At 50.9% G+C, this 19,085-nt stretch overlaps 1 protein-coding gene across 1 annotated transcript in view; it reads right to left on the reverse strand.

Moving 5' to 3' along the window:
- ERCC2 (ERCC excision repair 2, TFIIH core complex helicase subunit) overlaps positions 1-18,667 on the reverse strand; it is a gene marked incomplete at its 5' end in the record, with an annotated part of 37,374 nt that extends 18,707 nt beyond the window's left edge. Inside the window, 10 exon segments of the mRNA XM_074531807.1 lie at positions 1,027-1,097; positions 1,100-1,127; positions 2,588-2,657; positions 3,851-3,884; positions 3,887-3,919; positions 6,011-6,129; positions 10,158-10,326; positions 11,288-11,421; positions 13,589-13,685; positions 18,553-18,667. Of these exon segments, the coding sequence (XP_074387908.1) occupies positions 1,027-1,097; positions 1,100-1,127; positions 2,588-2,657; positions 3,851-3,884; positions 3,887-3,919; positions 6,011-6,129; positions 10,158-10,326; positions 11,288-11,421; positions 13,589-13,685; positions 18,553-18,667 (870 nt within the window).
- Positions 18,668-19,085: the final 418 nt, after the last annotated feature.

Below are 19,085 nucleotides of genomic sequence, written 5' to 3' on the forward strand. Positions count from 1 at the left end.
TCCCAAAATCCTCCCCAAAATCCTCCAAAATCCTCCCCAAAATCCCCCCAAAATCTCCAAAATCCTCCCAAAATCCCCCAAAATCCTCCCAAAATCCCTGAAAATTCTCCTCAAAATCCCCCAAAATCCTCCCAAAATTCTCCCAAAATCCTCCAAAATCCTCCCAAAATCTTCCCCAAATCCCCCCAAAATCCCCCAGATCCTCCCCAAACCCCCCCAGGACCCCCCAAATTCCCCCCAAAACCCTCAGTCCCCCCCAGGACCCCCCAAACCCCCCCAGGACCCCCCAAATTTCCCCCAAATCCCCCCAGGACCCCCCAAACTCCCCAGGACCCCACACATCCCCCCCAAACACCCCCAGGACCCCTCAAATTCCCCCAAAACTCCTCAGGACCCCCCAAATCCCCCTCAGTCCCCCACAAATCCCTCCCAGGACCCCCCAAATTTCCCCCAAATCCTCCCCAAATCCCCCCTAGGACCCCTCAAAATCCCCTCAAGACCCCCCCAAAATCCCTCTAAAATCCTCCCAGGATCCCCCAACCTCCCTCAGTCCCCCCCAAATCCCCCCAGGACCCCCCAAATTCCCCCCAAACCCCCCAGGACCCCCCAAACTCCCCCAGGATCCCCCAAACCCCCCAGGACCCCACAACCCCCCCCAAATCCCCCCAGATCCTCCCCAAATTCCCCCCAGGACCCCCCAAATTCCCCCCAGGACCCCCCAAATTGCCCCCAAATTTCCCCAAATCTCCCCAGGACCCCCAAATCCCCCCAGGACCCCCCAAAAACCCCTCAGTCCCCCCAAATTGCCCCCAAATTTCCCCCAAACCCCCCCAGGACCCCCAAATCCCCCAAATTCCCCCAAACCCCCCCAAATCCCCCAGATCCTCCCAAATCCCCCTAGGACCCCCCAAATCCCCCCCAAATCCCCCAGGACCCCCAGATTTCCCCAAATCCCCCCCAAATCTCCCCAGGACCCCCCAAATCCCCCCAGGACCCCCAGACCCCCCAGGACCCCCCAGTTCCCACCATGGGGCAGAGGCAGGTGCGGGCCAGGGTCATGCTGAACGTTGCCATGGTAACGGGCTGGAACCCCAAAATTTTGGGTAAAACTCCAGGGGGGACAAAGTCTGGGGGGAGGGGAGAAAATGGGGGGTCAGGGGGATTTTGGGGGTTTTTGGGGTTTTTATGGGGTTTTTGGGGGGAATTTTGGGGTTTTTTTTATGGGGTTTTTGGGAGGGATTTGGGGTTTTTTTATGGGTTTTTGGGGGGAATTTTGGGGTTTTTTAATGGGGTTTTTGGGAGGGAATTTTGGGTTTTTTAATGGGGTTTTTGGGAGGGATTTGGGTTTTTTTATGGGGTTTTGGGGGGAATTTTGGGGTTTTTAATGGGGTTTTTGGAGGAATTTTGGGTTTTTTTAATGGGGTTTTTGGGGGGAATTTTGGGGTTTTTAATGGGGTTTTTGGGAGGGATTTGGGGTTTTTTTATGGGGTTTTTGGGGGAATTTTGGGGTTTTTTAATGGGGTTTTTGGGAGGAATTTTGGTTTTTTTTAATGGGGTTTTTGGAGGAATTTTGGGGTTTTTAATGGGAATTTGGAGATTTTTGGGGGATTTTTGAGGCCTTGGGGGTTTTGGGGGGGATTTGGGATTTTTTGGGGTGGATTTGAATTTTGGGGTTTTTGGGGTTTTTTTGGGGGGGATGTTCTGGGGGATTTTTGGGGGTGGAATTCGGGGATTTTGGGGGGAATTTTGGGAGGGGTTTTGGGGTTTTTGGAGGGATTTGGGATTTTTTGGGGTGGATTTGGGATTTTGGGGAGGATTTTGGGTTTTTTACGGGGTTTTGGGGGGATTTGGATTTTTTGACGGGAGATTTTTGGGTATTTTTTGGGTCTCACCCCCAAGGTGATGATGAGGAATTTCAGGATATTTGGGATATTTTTGGGGTGATTTTGGGGTTTTTCAGGTAATTTTTGGGGTGATTGTAGGGTATTTTTGGGTTATTTTTGGGGTGATTGTAGGGTATTTTGGGGGTGATTTTGGGGGTATTTTGGGTTATTTTAGGGTATTTTTTGGGTCATTTTTGGGTGATTTTGGGTATTTTTGGTGTCTCTCACCCCCAAGATGATGATGAGGGAATTTCAGGGATATTTTGGGGATATTTTTGGGGTGACTTTCAGGTACTTTTGGGTGATTTCTGGGTGATTTTAGGGTATCTTTGGGGTGATTTGGGGGTATTTCTGGGTGATTTTGGGGTTTTTCGGGTAATTTTTGGGGTGATTGTAAGGTATTTTTGGGTTATTTTTGGTGGTATTTTTGGGGTGATTTTCGGGTATTTTTGAGGTGATTGTAGGGTATTTTTGGGTTATTTTTGGGGTGATTTTAGGGTATCTTTGGGTGATTTTGGGGTATTTTTGGGGTGATTTTCAGGTACTTTTGGGTGATTTTTGGGTGATTTTGGGGATATTTTGGGGTGATTTCGGGTAATTTTTGGGGTGATTGTAGGGTATCTTTGGGGTAATTTTGGGGGTATCTTTGGGGTGATTTTTGGGTATTTTTGGGGTGATTTTGGGGTGATTTTGGGGTCCCTCACCCCCGAGGTGACGATGACGGACTGGAAGCGCTCGAACACCGGCCGGATGGCGATGGAGGCGTCCAGGCAGCTGCGGGGAACCCCAAAAAAAACCCATCAAAATCACCCCAAAAAAACCCCAAATCTCCCCCAAAATCCCCCTCCAAAAACCCAAAATCCCCCTCCAAGAAAACCCCAAATCCACCTCAAAATCCCGTCAAAAAACCGCACAAAATCCCGCCAAAAGCCCCCCAAAATCCCCCCAAAAAACCCTCAAAATCCCCCCAAAAAAACCTCAAAATCCCCCAAAAAAACCTCAAAATCCCCCCAAAAAAACCTCAAAATCCCCCCCAAAAAAACTCAAAATCCTCCAAAAAAACCTCAAAATCCCCCAAAAAACCTCAAAATCCCCCCCAAAAAACCCCAAATACCCCTTAAAACCTCCCAAATCCACATCAAAATCCCCCTCAAAAAATCCCAAAATCCCATCCCTTAAATCCCCTCAAACCTCCCTCAAAATCTCCCCCAAATCCCTCTCAAAATCCCAAAAATCCCACCCAAAAAAATCCCTAAATCGCCCCCCAAACCTCCACAAAATACCCCCTGAAAAAACCCATAAATCTCATCCAAAAAAAAAAAACCTCAAATCCTTCAAAATCCCCCCAAAACAGCCCAAAATCCCTCCAAAACCCCCCCCCAAAAAACCCCAAATCCCTCCAAAAACCCTCATGAAAAAACCAAAATCCACCCAAAATCCACCAAAAACCCCAAAAATCCACCCAAAATCCACCAAAAAAAACCCCAAAATCCACCAAAAAAAACCCCAAAATCCACCCAAAATCCACCAAAAAAACCCAAAAATCCACCAAAAATCCACCAAAATTCACCCACCAAAATCCACCAAAAAAAACCCAAAAATCCACCAAAATTCACCCAAAATCCACCAAAAAAACCCCAAAAATCCACCAAAAATCCCCAAAATCCACCCAAAATCCACCAAAAACCCCCAAAATTCACCCAAAAATCCACCCAAAAAACCCCCAAAATTCACCCAAAAATCCACCAAAAAAACCCCCCAAAATTCACCCAAATCCACCAAAAAACCCCCAAAATCACCAAAAATCCACCAAAATTCACCCAAAATCCACCAAAAACCCCAAAAATCCACCAAAATCCACCAAAATCCACCCAAAATCCACCAAAAAAAATCCTCAAAACCCCAAAATCTCCCAAAAAAACCCCAAAATTCCCAAAAAAACCCCAAAATTCCCAAATTTGCCAGACCTGAAGTGCAGGACGGGGTTGGAGATGCTCGGGTGCGGTCGTCGAAGGGCTCGATGATGATGGTGAAACCTGGGCGGGTTTGGGGGGAATTTGGGGAATTTTGGGGTTTTTTGGGGAATTTTGGGGTTTTTTGGGGATTTTGGGGTTTTGGGGGATTTGGGGAAATTTGGAGGGGATTTGGGGGATTTTGAGGGAATTTGGGGTTTTGGGGGGAATTTTGGGGGAAATTTTGATGGGAATTTGGAGGGAATTTGGGGTTTTTGGGGAGAATTTTGGGATTTTTGGGTTTTTTTTGGGGGGAATTTGATGGGAATTTGGGGTTTTTTGGGGGCAATTTTGGGGTTTTTTGGGGAATTTTGGGATTTTTGGGGGGGTTTTGGGTGGATTTTGGGGGAGTTTTGGGGCTTTTTGGGGAGGAATTTAGGGGAGAATTTTGGATATTTTTGGGGGGGATTTTGGGGTTTTTTGAGAAGGATTTTCAGGGATTTGGAGGGAATTTAGGGGAGAATTTTGGGGGTTTTTTTTGAGGGTGGATTTTGGGGATTTAGGGGAGTTTTGGGTTTTTTTTGAGGGATTTGGGGTTTTTTGAGGAGGACTTTCAGGGATTTGGAGGGAATTTAGGGGAAATTTTGGGGTTCATAAGGGGGATTTTGGGGAGATTTTTGGAGGGTTTTTTGGGGGGTTTTGGGGATTTTGGAGTTTTTGGGTGGATTTAAGGATTTTGTAGGATATTTTTAGGGTCGTTTGGGATTTTTGAGCCCCTCTTTTGCTGTAGATGCTGACCAGGGTTATAGGGTATTTTTGGGGTATTTTTGGGTTATTTTAGGGTATTTTTGGGGTGATTTTGAGGTATTTTTAGGGTATTTTTGGGGATATTTTGGGGGTATTTTTAGGATTTTTGACCCCACCTTTGCTGTAGGTGCTGACCAGGATTATGGGTTATTTTAGGGTGATTTTTAAGGTATTTTGGGGTGATTTTGGGGTTTTTAGGGCCCCACCTTTGCTGTAGGTGCTGACCACGATTACAGGATATTTTAGGGTATTTTTAGGGTATTTTTGGCATTTTTGGGGTTTTTAGGGCCCCACCTTTGCTGTAGGTGCTGACCAGAATTACAGGATATTTTCAGGGTATTTTGGGGTTTTTTTGAGGAATTTTGGTGTTTTTTGACCCCACCTTTGCTGTAGGTGCTGACCAGGGTTATGGGATATTTTTAGGATATTTTTAGGGTATTTTTGGGGATATTTTGGGGTTATTTTTAGGATTTTTGACCCCACCTTTGCTGTAGGTGCTGACCAGGATTATAGTATTTTGGGGTTATTTTTAGGATTTTTGACCCCACCTTTGCTGTAGGTGCTGACCAGGATTATAGGGTATTTTTAGGGTATTTTTGGGGATATTTTTGGGGTGGTTTTGGGCCCCACCTTTGCTGTAGGTGCTGACCAGAATTATAGGGTACTTTTGGGGTATTTTTAGGGTATTTTTGGGGTGTTTTTGGTGTTTTTTGACCCCACCTTTGCTGTAGGTGCTGACCAGGGTTATGGGATATTTTTAGGGTATTTTTGGGGCGTTTTTGGTGTTTTTTGACCCCACCTTTGCTGTAGGCGCTGACCAGGGCTATGGGATATTTTTAGGGTATTTTTAGGGTATTTTTGGGGATATTTTGGGGTTATTTTTAGGATTTTTGACCCCACCTTTGCTGTAGGTGCTGACCAGGATTACAGGATATTTTAGGGGTATTTTTGGGGTATTTTTGGGGTGATTTTGGTGTTTTTCGACCCCACCTTTGCTGTAGGTGCTGACCAGGGCTATGGGATATTTTAGGGTATTTTGGGGTGTTTTTGGTGGTTTTTGACCCCACCTTTGCTGTAGGTGCTGACCGGGTTATGGGATATTTTTGGGGTATTTTTGGGGATATTTTTGGGTTATTTTTAGGATTTTTGACCCCACCTTTGCTGTAGGTGCTGACCAGGGTTATAGGATATTTTGAGGATATTTTTAGGGTATTTTTAGGATATTTTAAGGGTATTTTTGGGAATATTTTTGGGTTATTTTTAGGATTTTTGACCCCACCTTTGCTGTAGGTGCTGACTGGGTTATAGGGTATTTTTAGGATATTTTTAGGGTATTTTTGGGGTGGTTTTGGTGTTTTTTGCCCCCACCTTTGCTGTAGGTGCTGACCAGGGTGGCGAAATTGGCCACGAGGGTGATGGGGGAGAAATCGGCGACGTCGGGGAGGGCGAGGGTGCGGAGCAGGGAGTGCAGGCGCTCGGCACAGAACCTGCAAAGGGGGCAAAATTGGGGCTCAGGGACCCCAAAATCCACCTCAGGGACCCCAAAAACCCCTAAAACCACCCCAAAATCCACCTCAGGGACCCCAAAAACCCCTAAAACACCAAAATCCCCACAAAAATCCCCCCAAGGGGAGGGTGCGGAGCAGGGAGTGCAGGCGCTCGGCACAGAACCTGCAAAGGGGGCAAAACTGGGGCTCAGGGACCCCAAAATCCACCTCAGGGACCCCAAAAACCCCTAAAACCACACCAGAAAATCCAAAAAACACCAAAAATCCCAAAAAAACCCCACAAAAATCCCCCCAGGAACCCCAAAATCCCCCCAAGGGGAGGGGGCGGAGCAGGGGGTGCAAACGCTCAGCACAGAACCTGCAAAGGGGGCAAAATTGGGGCTCAGGGACCCCAAAAACCCCAAAAATCACCCCAAAACCCACCTCAGGGACCCCAAAATTCACTTCAGGGACCCCAAAACCCCCCAAAACCACCCCAAAAAACCCTAAACCACCAAAACCCCACAAAAATCCCCCCAAGGGGAGGGGGGCAGAGCAGGGGGTGCAGGCGCTCGGCACAGAACCTGCAAAGGGGAGCCAAAATTGGGGTTCAGGGACCCCAAAAACCCCAAAAATCACTCCAAAATCCACCTCAGGGACCCCAAAAACCCCTAAAACCACCCCAAAAAACCCCAGAAACACCAAAAATCCCAAAAAAATCCCCCAAGGGGAGGGGGCGGAGCAGGGGGTGCAGGCGCTCGGCACAGAACCTGCAAAGGGGAGCCAAAATTGGGGCTCAGGGACCCCAAAAAAACCAAAAAATCACCCCAAAAACCACCTCAGGGACCCCAAAAACCCCTAAAACCACCCCAAAAAACCCTAAAACACCAAAAATCCCCACAAAAATCCCCCCAGGAACCCCAAAATCCCTCCAAGGGGAGGGGGCGGAGCAGGGGGTGCAGGCGCTCGGCACAGAACCTGCAAAGGGGGCAAAATTGGGGCTCAGGGACCCCAAAAACCCCAAAAATCACCCCAAAACCCACCTCAGGGACCCCAAAATTTACTTCAGGGACCCCAAAAACCCCCAAAACCATCCCAAAAACCCCTAAAACACCAAAACTCCCACAAAAATCCCCCCAAGGGGAGGGGGCGGAGCAGGGAGTGCAGGCGCTCGGCACAGAACCTGCAAAGGGGGGGGGGCAAAATTGGGGTTCAGGGACCCCAAAAACCCAAAAAATCACCCCAAAAATCACCTCAGGGACCCCAAAATTCACTTCAGGGACCCCAAAAACCCCCAGAAAACCCCTAAAACACCAAAATCCCCAAAAAATTCCTCCAAGGGGAGGGTGCGGAGCAGGGGGTGCAGGCGCTCGGCACAGAACCTGCAAAGGGGGGGGGCAAAATTGGGGTTCAGGGACCCCAAAAACCACAAAAATCACCCCAAAAACCACCTCAGGGACCCCAAAATCCACTTCAGGGACCCCAAAAACCCCTAAAACCAAAAAAATCCTCCCCAAATCCCCCCAAAAACCCCAAAATCCCCCCAAGGGGAGGGGGCGGAGCAGGGAGTGCAGGCGCTCGGCACAGAACCTGCAAAGGGGGCAAAATTGGGGCTCAGGGACCCCAAAAAACCAAAAAATCACCCCAAAAACCACCTCAGGGAGCCCAAAAACCCAAAACCAAAAAAACCCAAAAAAAATCACCCCAGAAACCCCCAAAACCTCACAAAACCTCCAAAATCACCCCAGAAACACCAAAAACCCTCCAAGGAAAAGATTTTTTTTGAGGTCCCAACCCCATTTTTTGGGGTCTCAATCCCATTTTGGGGGGTCCTGAACCCATTTTTTTGGGGTGCAGATCCCGTTTTTGGGGTCCCAAACCCATTTTTAGGGGTCCTGAGCCCATTTTCGGGGTTCCCAGACCTCAGAGGTTTGCGATCAATGCAGACTTTCTCCCTCAGCTCCATCAGGAAGGCCGGGGGGCTCCTTAGGGGATTTTGGGGGTCCCAAACTCATTTTTGGGGGTTCCAAACCCATTTTTGGGGTCCTGAACCCATTTGTTGGGGTGCAGACCCCGTTTTTGGGGGTCCCAGACCTGAGGGGTTTCCGATCAATGCAGACCCTGCCCCTCAGCTCCCTCAGGAAGGCCGGGGGGCTCTTTGGGGGGTTTTAGGGGGTGCAGATCCCATTTTTTGGGGTCCCAATCCCATTTTTGGGGCACAGATTCCATTTTTGGGGATGCAGATCCCATTTTCTGGGTGTTTCTTGGGGTACAGATCCCATTTTGGGGGTTTTTGGGGGTCCCAGACCTGAGGGGTTTGCGATCGATGCAGACCCTGTCCCTCAGCTCCCTCAGGAAGGCCGGGGGCTCTTTGGGGGGTTTTAGGGGGTCCCAATCCCATTTTTGGGGGTTTTTATGGGGTTATTTGGGGTCCCAGACCCATTTTTGGGGGTCCTGAGTCCATTTTTGGGGGTTTTATGGGGTTTTTGGGTGAGTTTTCCAATCAATGCAGACCCTGACCCTCAGCTCCCTCAGAAAGGCCGGGGGGCTCCTTAGGGGGATTTTAGGGGGTCCCAAACCATTTTTTGGGGTTTTTATGGGGTTTTTTGGGGTCCCAGACCCATTTTTGGGGGTCCTGAGCCCATTTTTGGGGGTCCTGAGCCCATTTTTGGGGGTTTTATGGGGTTTTTATGGGGTTTTTGGGTGAGTTTTCTGATCAATGCAGACTCTGTCCCTCAGCTCCCTCAGGAAGGCCGGGGGGCTCCTTAGGGAGATTTTAGGGGTCCCAAACCCAATTTTGGGGTCCCAAACCCAATTTTGGGGTCCCAATCCCACTTTTGGGGCCCCAAACTCGTTTTATGGGGTTTTTATGGGTTTTTTTGGGGTACAGATCGCATTTTGGGGGTTTTTGGGGTCCCAGACCTGAGGGGTTTGCGATCGATGCAGACCCTGCCCCTCAGCTCCCTCAGGAAGGCCGGGGGGCTCCTTAGGGGGTTTTTGGGGTCCCAAACCCATTTTTTGGGGTTTTTATGGGGTTTTTTGGGGTTCCAATCCCATTTTTGGGGTTTTAATGGGGTTTTTAGGGGTTCCAATCCCATTTTTGGGGGTCCCAGACCTGAGGGGTTTGCGATCAATGCAGACTTTCTCCCTGAGCTCCATCAGGAAGGCCGGGGGGCTCTTTGGGGGGGTTTTAGGGGGTGCAGATCCCATTTTGGGGTTTTTAGGGGTCCCAAACCCATTTTTTGGGGTGCAGATCCCATTTCTGGGGTTTTCGGGGGGTCCCAGACCTGAGGGGTTTGCGGTCAATGCAGACCCTGTCCCTGAGCTCCCTCAGGAAGGCCCGGGGGGCTCTCTGGGGGGTTTTAGGGGGTGCAGATCCCATTTTTTGGGGTGCAGACCCCATTTTTAGGGGTCCCAATCCCGTTTTTGGGGTTCCCAGACCTGAGGGGTTTGCGGTCAATGCAGACTTTCTCCCTGAGCTCCCTCAGGAAGGCCGGGGGGCTCTTTGGGGGGTTTTTAGGGGTCCCAAACCCATTTTTCGGGGTGCAGACCCCGTTTTTAGGGGTCCCAAACCCATTTTTGGGGGTCCCAGACCTGAGGGGTTTGCGGTCAATGCAGACTTTCTCTCTCAGCTCCATCAGGAAGGCCGGGGGGCTCCTTAGGGGGTTTTGGGGGTCCCAAACCCATTTTAGGGGTCCCAATCCCATTTTTGGGGGTCCCAGACCTGAGGGGTTTGCGATCAATGCAGACTTTCTCCCTCAGCTCCATCAGGAAGGCCGGGGGGCTCCTTAGGGGATTTTTGGGGTCCCAAACCCATTTTTTGGGGTGCAGACCCCGTTTTTAGGGGTCCCAATCCCATTTTTGGGGTTCCCAGACCTGAGGGGTTTGCGGTCAATGCAGACCCTGTCCCTCAGCTCCCTCAGGAAGGCCGGGGGGCTCTCTGGGGGGTTTTTCGGGGTGCAGATCCCATTTTTGGGGTTTTTATGGGGTTTTTAGGGGTCCCAAACCCATTTTTGGGGGTCCCAGACCTGAGGGGTTTGCGGTCAATGCACACTTTCTCCCTGAGCTCCATCAGGAAGGCCGGGGGGCTCAGCTGCTGCACTCGGGGTCCCCGGAGCTGAGCCCGCAGGTGCTCGACCAGGCGGCGCAGGAACCCCACAAAGTGCTCGGCCGTGCGGATACTGCCCGGGACAGCTTCTAAAATGGGGAAAAAATGGGGAAAAATCACCCCAAAAACCAGCCCAAAAACCCCCAAAACCAGCCCAAACCCCACAAAGTGCTCGGCCGTGCGGATGCTGCCCGGGACTGCCTCTGAAATGGGGTAAAAACAGGGAAAAATGGGAAAAAAAAGGGAAAATTTGGAGAAAAGAGGAAAAAATGGGAAAAAGTCCCAGGAGAAAAAGAGAAAAACCAGGGGGAAATGAGGTCAGGGACACCCCAAACCATCCCAATGATTCTGGGGGCTGCCAGGATCACGGTGGATCCCATCAGATCCCATCGGATCCCATCGGATCCCAGACTTCCAAAGGGTCTGGGACCTGGGGGGGTCCTGAGGATTTGGGGTGGATCCCGAGGGTTTTGGGGGTTCCTGTGATCCCATCAGATCCCATCAGATCCCAGCGGATCCCAGTGGATCCCAGACTTCCAAAGGGTCTGGGACTTGGGGGGGGTCCTGAGGATCTCCAGGTGGATCCCGAGGGTTTGGGGGTTCCTGTGATCCCATCAGACCCCATCAGATCCCATCGGATCCCAGTGGATCCCAGACTTCCAAAGGGTCTGGGACCTGGGGGGGGTCCTGAGGATTTGGGGTGGGACCCTGAGGGTTTTGGGGGTTCCTGTGATCCCAGTGGATCCCATCAGATCCCAACTTCCAAAGGGTCTGGGACCTGGGGGGGGGTCCTTAGGATCTCAAGGGGGATCCCGAGGGTTTGGGGGGTTCCTGTGATCCCAGCAGACCCCGGTGGATCCCAGCAGATCCCGGTGGATCCCATCAGATCCCATCAGATCCCAGCGGATCCCAGACTTCCAAAGGGTCTGGGACCTGGGGGGGGGTCCTGAGGATCTCCAGGTGGATCCCGAGGGTTTTGGGGGTTCCTGTGATCCCGGTGGATCCCAGCAAACCCTGGTGGATCCCAGCAGATCCCGGTGGATCCCGTACCCTGCAGGATCTCGTCGGGCAGGACGGGGTTGGCCAGGAACAGGTCGGAGTCTCGGGCGGCGCCGGCCTCGCGCAGCCCCTGCACCAGGCGCCGGTACTCCTCGGCCAGGCGGCGCGAATCCGATTCTTTTATCCTAAAAGGGATCCAAAAATCACCTGAGATCCTAAAATCCATCCCTGGGATCCCAAATCCCACCCACGAGATCCTAAACAAACCCCACAGCCCCTGCACCAATCGCCGGTACTCATCGGCCAGGCGGCGCGAGTCCGACTCTTTTATCCTAAATGGGATCCCAAAAATTCATCCCTGATCCTTCAATCCATCCCTGAGATCCCAAAATCCATCCATGGGATCCCAAATAACCCCTGAGATCCTAAACAAACCCCACAGCCCCTGCACCAATCGCCGGTACTCATCGGCCAGGCGGCGGGAGTCGGATTCTTTTATCCTAAAATGGATCCCAAAAATCCCAAATTCCATCCCTGAGACCCCAAAATCCATCCATGGGATCCCAAATCCATCCCTGAGATCCCAAATAACCCCTGAGATCCCAAATCCCATCCCTGAGATCCTAAACAAACCCCACAGCCCCTGCACCAGGCGCCGGTACTCATCGGCCAGGCGGCGCGAGTCCGACTCCTTGATCCTAAAAGGGATCCAAAATGCCAAAATCCATCCCTGAGATCCCAAATCCCATCCCTGGGATCCCAAATCCCACCCATGGGATCCTAAATCCATCCCTGAGATCCCAAATAACCCCTGAGATCCCAAATCCATCCCTGAGATCCCAAATTCCATCCCTGAGATCCCAAATCCCATCCCTGGGATCCTCCTGAAATCCCAAATCCCAGCCCACAGCCCCTGCACCAGGTGCCGGTACTCCTCAGCCAGGCGGTGGGAATCCGATTCTTTTATCCTAACAGGGATCCCAAAATCCCAAATTCCATCCCTGGGATCCCAAATCCCACCTATGGGATCCTCTTGAGATCCCAAATCCCACCCCACAGCCCCTGCACCAATCGCTGGTGCTCCTCGGCCAGGCGGCGGGAATCGGATTCTTTTATCCTAAAATGGATCCCAAAAATCCCAAATTCCATCCCTGATCCTTCAACCCATCCTGAGATCCCAAATTCCATCCCTGGGATCCCAAATCCCACCCATGAGATCCCAAATTCCATCCCTGGGATCCCAAATAACCCCTGAGATCCCAAATAACCCCTGAGATCCCTCTGAGACCCCAAATCCCATCCCTGGGACCCCCCTAAAACCCCCCAAAATCTCCCCTAAAACTCCCAAAATCCCCCCTAAAACTCCCAAAATCCACCCCAAAACCCCCCAAAATCCCCCTAAAACCCCCAAAATCCCCCCTAAAACCCCCAAATCCCATCCCTGAGACCCAGAAAATCCCAAAATTTCTCCTAAAAAAACCCCAAAATTCCCCTAAACCCCCCAAATCCCATCCCTGAGACCCAGAAAATCCCAAAATTTCCCCAAAAACCCCAAATTCTGACTTCTGGCCGTGGCTCTGCAGCGGGTGATGGTCACACCCATGGCACCCCAAAACTGCAAAATCCCCCCTAAAACCCCCCAAAATCCCCCCTAAAACTCCCAAAATCCCCCCCTAAAACCCCCCAAAATCCCCCCTAAATCCCCCAAATCCCATCCCTGAGACCCAGAAAATCCCAAAATTCCCCTAAAAAACCCAAAAAAACCCCAAATTCTGACTTCTGGCTGTGGCTCTGCAGCGGGTGATGGTCACACCCATGGCACCCCAAAATCCACCCTAAAACTCCCAAAATTCACCCTAAAACCCCCAAAATCCCCCCTAAAAATCCCAAATCCCATCCCTGAGACCCAGAAAATCCCAAAATTCCCCTAAAAAACCCCAAAAACCCCAAATTCTGACTTCTGGACGTGGCTCTGCAGTGGGTGATGGTCACACCCATGGCACCCCAAAATCCCCCCTAAAACTGCAAAATCCACCCTAAAACCCCCAAAATCCACCCTAAAACTCCCAAAATCCCCCCTAAAAATCCCAAATCCCATCCCTGAGACCCAGAAAATCCCAAAATTCCCCAAAAAACCCCAAAAAAGCCCCAAATTCTGACTTCTGGCCGTGGCTCTGCAGCGGGTGATGGTCACACCCATGGCACCCCAAAATCCCCCCTAAAACTGCAAAATCCACCCTAAAACCCCCCAAAATTCCCCCTAAAAATCCCAAATCTCATCCCTGAGACCCTAAAAATCCAAAATTCCCCTAAAATTCCCCAAAAAAAACCCCAAAAACCCCAAACTCTGACTTCTGGACGTGGCTCTGCAGCGTGGCCACGTTGGCCTGGCAGCGGTCGAGGGTCCGGCGGGTGATGGTCACTCCCATGGCCTCGATGCACACGTTGTCTGGGGATGGAGTTTGGGGTCAGCAAATGTCAAAATCTCCCCAAAAATATCCCAAAATATCCCCCAGAAATACCCCTAAACCCTGCAAAAAAAATTCTGCAAAACGCCTCCAAAAAATGCCCCCAAAATCCCCCAAAACGCAGTAAAAAAACCCCAAAAATCCCCCCAAAATTCTGCAAAAAAATACACAAAATGCCCCCGAACTCCCCCGAAAATACTTCAAAATCCAGTTTAAAAAACCCCGTAATACCCCCTAAAAATCCTCCCAAAATCTCCAGAGACCCCCTGCAAATACCCCCAAATCCGCCAAAATTACCCCAAAATCCAGAATAAAAAAAAACAAAATACCCACCAAAAATCCACTAAAAAATAACCCCAAAAAATCCCCCCCAAAATCCAGCAAAAAATACCCCAAAAATCCCCCAAAACCCACTAAAAAAACCCCAAAAAATCCCCCCAAAATCCAGCAAAAAATACCCCAAAAATCCCCCAAAATCCACTTAAAAAAACCCCAAATCTCCCCAAAAATCCCCCAAAATACCCATAAACCACCTCTAAAATCCACCAAAAAAACCCTCAAAATACCCCCTGGTGACTCCAACCCTCAGGACCCCCCCTGGTTTTTGGGGTTTTCAGGATTTTGGGGGTTTTTGTGCTTTTTGGGGTTTTTTGGTGTTTTTGGGGTCTCACCGATGTTGTGAGCCTCATCAAACACCACGACCCCAAATCTCCCCCAAATCCCCTCCAAAAGACCCCAAATCCTCCCAAATCCTCCCCTAAGTGACCCCAACCCCCCAAAGTCCCAGAGTTTTGGTTTTTTTGGGGTTTTTTTGGTGTTTTTGGGGTCTCACCGATTTCGTGAGCCTCATCGAACACCACGACCCCAAATCACCCCAAATCTCCCCAAAACTTCCCCAAATCCCCCCTAAATGACCCCAAATCTCCCCTAAATGACCCCAAACCCCCCAGGGACCCCCAAAGCCCCAGAATTTTGGGGTTTTTGGGGTTTTTTTGGGTTTTTTGGTGTTTTTGGGGTCTCACCGATGTTGTGAGCCTCATCAAACACCACGACCCCAAACCCCCCAAATCCCCCCTAAATGACCCCAAATTCCCCCTGAATGACCCCAAATCTCCCCTAAGTGACCCCAAACCCCACAAGGACCCCCCAAAGCCCCAGAATTTTGGGTTTTTTGGGGTTTTTTGGGGTTTTTTGGTGTTTTTGGGGTCTCACTGATGTTGTGAGCCTCATCAAACACCACAACCCCAAACCTCCCCCAAATCACCCCAAATCCCCTCCAAAAGACCCCAAATCCTCCCCAAATCCCCCCCTAAGTGACCCCAACCCCCCAAAGTCCCAGAATTTTGGGATTTTTGGGGTTTTTTGGTGTTTTTGGGCTCTCACCGATGTTGTGAGTCTCATCAAACACCACGACCCCAAACCCCAAATCACCCCAAATCCCCTCCAAAAGACCCCAAATCCTCCCCAAATCCCCCCTAAATGACCCCAAACCCCCAGGGACCCCCCAAAGCCCCAGAATTTTGGGTTTTTTGGGGTTTTTTGGGGTCTCACTGATGTCGTGAGCCTCATCAAACACCACGACCCCAAACCTCCCCCAAATCACCCCAAATCTCCCCAAAACTTCCCCAAATCTCCCCTGAATGACCCCAAACTCCCCAGGGACCCCCCAAAGCCCCAGAATTTTGGGTTTTTTTGGGGGTTTTTGGGGGTTTTTTTGGGGGTTTTTGGGGTCTCACCGATGTTGTGAGCCTCATCAAACACCATGACCCCAAACCCCCCAAACCTCCCCTAAATGACCCCAAATCCCCCCTGAATGACCCCAAATCTCCCCCATATGACCCCATAACCTCCCCAGATCCCCCCTTAAGTGACCCCAAACCCCCAGGGACCCCCCAAAGCCCCAGAATTTTGGTTTTTTGGGGTTTTTTAGGGTTTTTTGGTGGTTTTGGGGTCTCACTGATGTTGTGAGCCTCGTTGAACACCACGACCCCAAATCTCCCCCAAATCACCCCAAATCCCCTCCAAAAGACCCCAAATCTCCCCCAAATGACCCCAAATCTCCCCCAAATGACCCCAAACCCCCAGGGACCCCCCAAACTCCCAGAATTTTGGTTTTTTTGGGGTTTTTTTGGTGTTTTTGGGGTCTCACCGATGTTGTGAGCCTCGTCAAACACCACAACCCCAAACCTCCCCCAAATCACCCCACATCCCCCCTAAATGACCCCATAACCTCCCCAGATCCCCCCTTAAGTGACCCCAAACCCCCAGGGACCCCCCAAAGTCCCAGAATTTTGGGGTTTTTGGGGTTTTTTTGGGGTTTTTTTGATGTTTTTGGGGTCTCACCGATGTTGTGAGCCTCATCAAACACCACAACCCCAAACCCCCCAAACCTCCCCTAAATGACCCCAAATCTCCCCTGAATGACCCCAAAACCTCCCCAGATCCCCCCTAAATGACCCCAAACCCCCCAGGGACCCCCCAAAGTCCCAGAATTTTGGTTTTTTTGGGGTTTTTTGGGGGTTTTTTGGGGGGTTTTTGGGGTCTCACCGATGTTGTGAGCCTCATTGAACACCACAACCCCAAATCTCCCCCAAATCACCCCAAATCCCCCCTGAATCACCCCAAAACCTCCCCAAATCCCCCCTAAGTGACCCCAACCCCCTAAAATCCCAGAATTTTGGTTTTTTTGGGGTTTTTTGGGTGTTTTTGGGGTCTCACCGATGTTGTGAGCCTCGTCGAACACCACAACCCCAAACCCCTCAAACCTCCCCTAAATGACCCCAAATCCCCCCTGAATGACCCCAAACCTCCCCTAAATGACCCCAAATCTCCCCAAAACTTCCCCAAATCTCCCCTGAATGACCCCAAACCCCCCAGGGACCCCCCAAAGTCCCAGAATTTTGGGTTTTTTGGGGTTTTTTTGTGTTTTTGGGGTCTCACCGATGTTGTGAGCCTCGTCAAACACCACAACCCCAAACCTCCCCCAAATCACCCCAAATCTCCCCAAAACTTCCCCAAATCTCCCCTGAATGACCCCAAACACCCAGGGACCCCCCAAAGCCCCAGAATTTGGGGTTTTTTTGGGGTTTTTTGGTTTTTTTTGGGGTTTTTGGGGTCTCACCGATGTTGTGAGCCTCGTCAAACACCACGACCCCAAACCCCCCAAACCTCCCCTAAATGACCCCAAATCCCCCCTGAATGACCCCAAACCTCCCCTAAATGACCCCAAATCCCCCCTGAATGACCCCAAAACCTCCCCAAATCCCCCCTAAGTGACTCCAACCCCCTAAAGTCCCAGAATTTTGGGGTTTTTGGGGTTTTTTGGGTTTTTTTTGGTGTTTTTGGGGTCTCACTGATGTCGTGAGCCTCGTCAAACACCACGACCCCAAACCCCCAAACCTCCCCTAAATGACCCCAAATCTCCCCCAAATGACCCCAAATCCCCCCTGAATGACCCCAAATCCCCCTGAATGACCCCAAACCCCCCAGGGACCCCCCAAAGTCCCAGAATTTTGGGTTTTTTGGGTTTTTTTGGGGTTTTTTGGGGGTTTTTGGGGTCTCACCGATGTTGTGAGCCTCGTCAAACACCATGACCCCAAACGCCCAAACCTCCCCTAAATGACCCCAAATCCCCCCTGAATGACCCCAAAACCTCCCCAAATCTCCCCCAAATGACCCCAAACCCCCCAGGGACCCCCCAAAGTCCCAGAATTTTGGGTTTTTTGGGTTTTTTTAGGGTTTTTTGGGGTTTTTTTGGGGTCTCACCGATGTCGTGAGCCTCATCAAACACCACAACCCCAAACCCCCCAAACCCCCCAAACCTCCCCTAAATTACCCCAAACCCCCCTAAGTGACCCCAGACCTTCCAGGGACCCCCCAAAGTCCCAGAATTTTGGGGTTTTTGGGTTTTTTGGGTGTTTTTGGGGTCTCACCGATGTCGTGAGCCTCGTCAAACACCACGACCCCAAACCCCACAAACCTCCCCTAAATGACCCCAAATCCCCTCCAAAAGACCCCAAATCTCCCCTGAATGACCCCAAACTCCCCAGGGACCCCCCAAAGCCCCAGAATTTTGGGTTTTTTGGGGTTTTTTGGGTCTCACCGATGTTGTGAGCCTCATCAAACACCACGACCCCAAACCCCCCAAACCTCCCCCAAATCACCCCAAATCTCCCCTAAATGACCCCAAATCCCCCCTGAATGACCCCAAATCCCCCCAGGGACCCCCCAAAGCCCCAGAATTTTGGGTTTTTTGGGTTTTTTTGGGGTTTTTTAGGGGTTTTTGGGGTCTCACCGATGTCGTGAGCCTCGTCAAACACCACGACCCCAAACCTCCCCCAAATGACCCCAAATCTCTCCCAAATCACCCCAAAACCTCCCCAAATCCCCCCCTAAGTGACCCCAACCCCCTAAAGCCCCAGAATTTTGTTTTTGGGGGTTTTTGGGGGTTTTTTTGGGGGTTTTTGGGGTCTCACCGATGTTGTGAGCCTCGTCCAACACCACGACCCCAAACCTTCCCCAAATCACCCCAAATCCCCTCCAAAAGACCCCAAATCCTCCCCAAATCCCCCCTAAGTGACCTCAACCCCCCAAAGTCCCAGAATTTTGGGTTTTTTGGGGTTTTTTTGGGGGTTTTTGGGGTTTTTTTTGGGGTTTTTGGGGTCTCACCGATGTTGTGAGCCTCGTCAAACACCACGACCCCAAACCCCCAAAACCTCCCCTAAATGACCCCAAATCCCCTCCAAAAGACCCCAAATCTCCCCTGAATGACCCCAAACCCCCCAGGGACCCCCCAAAGCCCCAGAATTTTGGGGTTTTTTGGGTTTTTGGGGTTTCTTGGGGTCTCACCAATGTTGTGAGCCTCGTCAAACACCACGACCGAGGAGCGGGCGAGCTCGGCCGACACCAGCCCGGCGATCTTGGGGTCCAGCAGGTAATGGTAACTGTACACCACCACGTTGGCGTGGGCCAGCTGTGGATTTTGGGGTTTTGGGGTCACCCACAGGGATTTGGGGTCACCCAGAGGGATTTGGGGTCACTTAGAGAGATTTTGGGGTCATTCAGGGGGGTCTGGAAGTGATTTTGTGTGGGAAAATAAAAGCGCGAATTAGGGGCAGGGGGAGAGCGGAGCTTTAGGGAAGGGTTGGAGGGAAATTTTGGGGTCCCCAAGGGAGTTTTGGGGTCCCCAGAGGGGTTTTGGGGTCCCCCAGAGGGATTTGGGGTCACCCAGAGGTGTTTTGGGGTCACCCAGAGAAGTTTCGGGGGGTTTTGAATTCACGTTAAATGGGAAAATCAAAGCGGGAACGGAGGCAGCCACAGAAAATGAGAAGAAAGATTTTAGGGAAAGGTCTGGATGAAATTTTGGGGTCCCCAAGGGAGTT

Source organism: Zonotrichia albicollis, chromosome 39 (assembly GCF_047830755.1).
Source record: "Zonotrichia albicollis isolate bZonAlb1 chromosome 39, bZonAlb1.hap1, whole genome shotgun sequence".
NCBI classification, from domain to species: domain Eukaryota; kingdom Metazoa; phylum Chordata; class Aves; order Passeriformes; family Passerellidae; genus Zonotrichia; species Zonotrichia albicollis.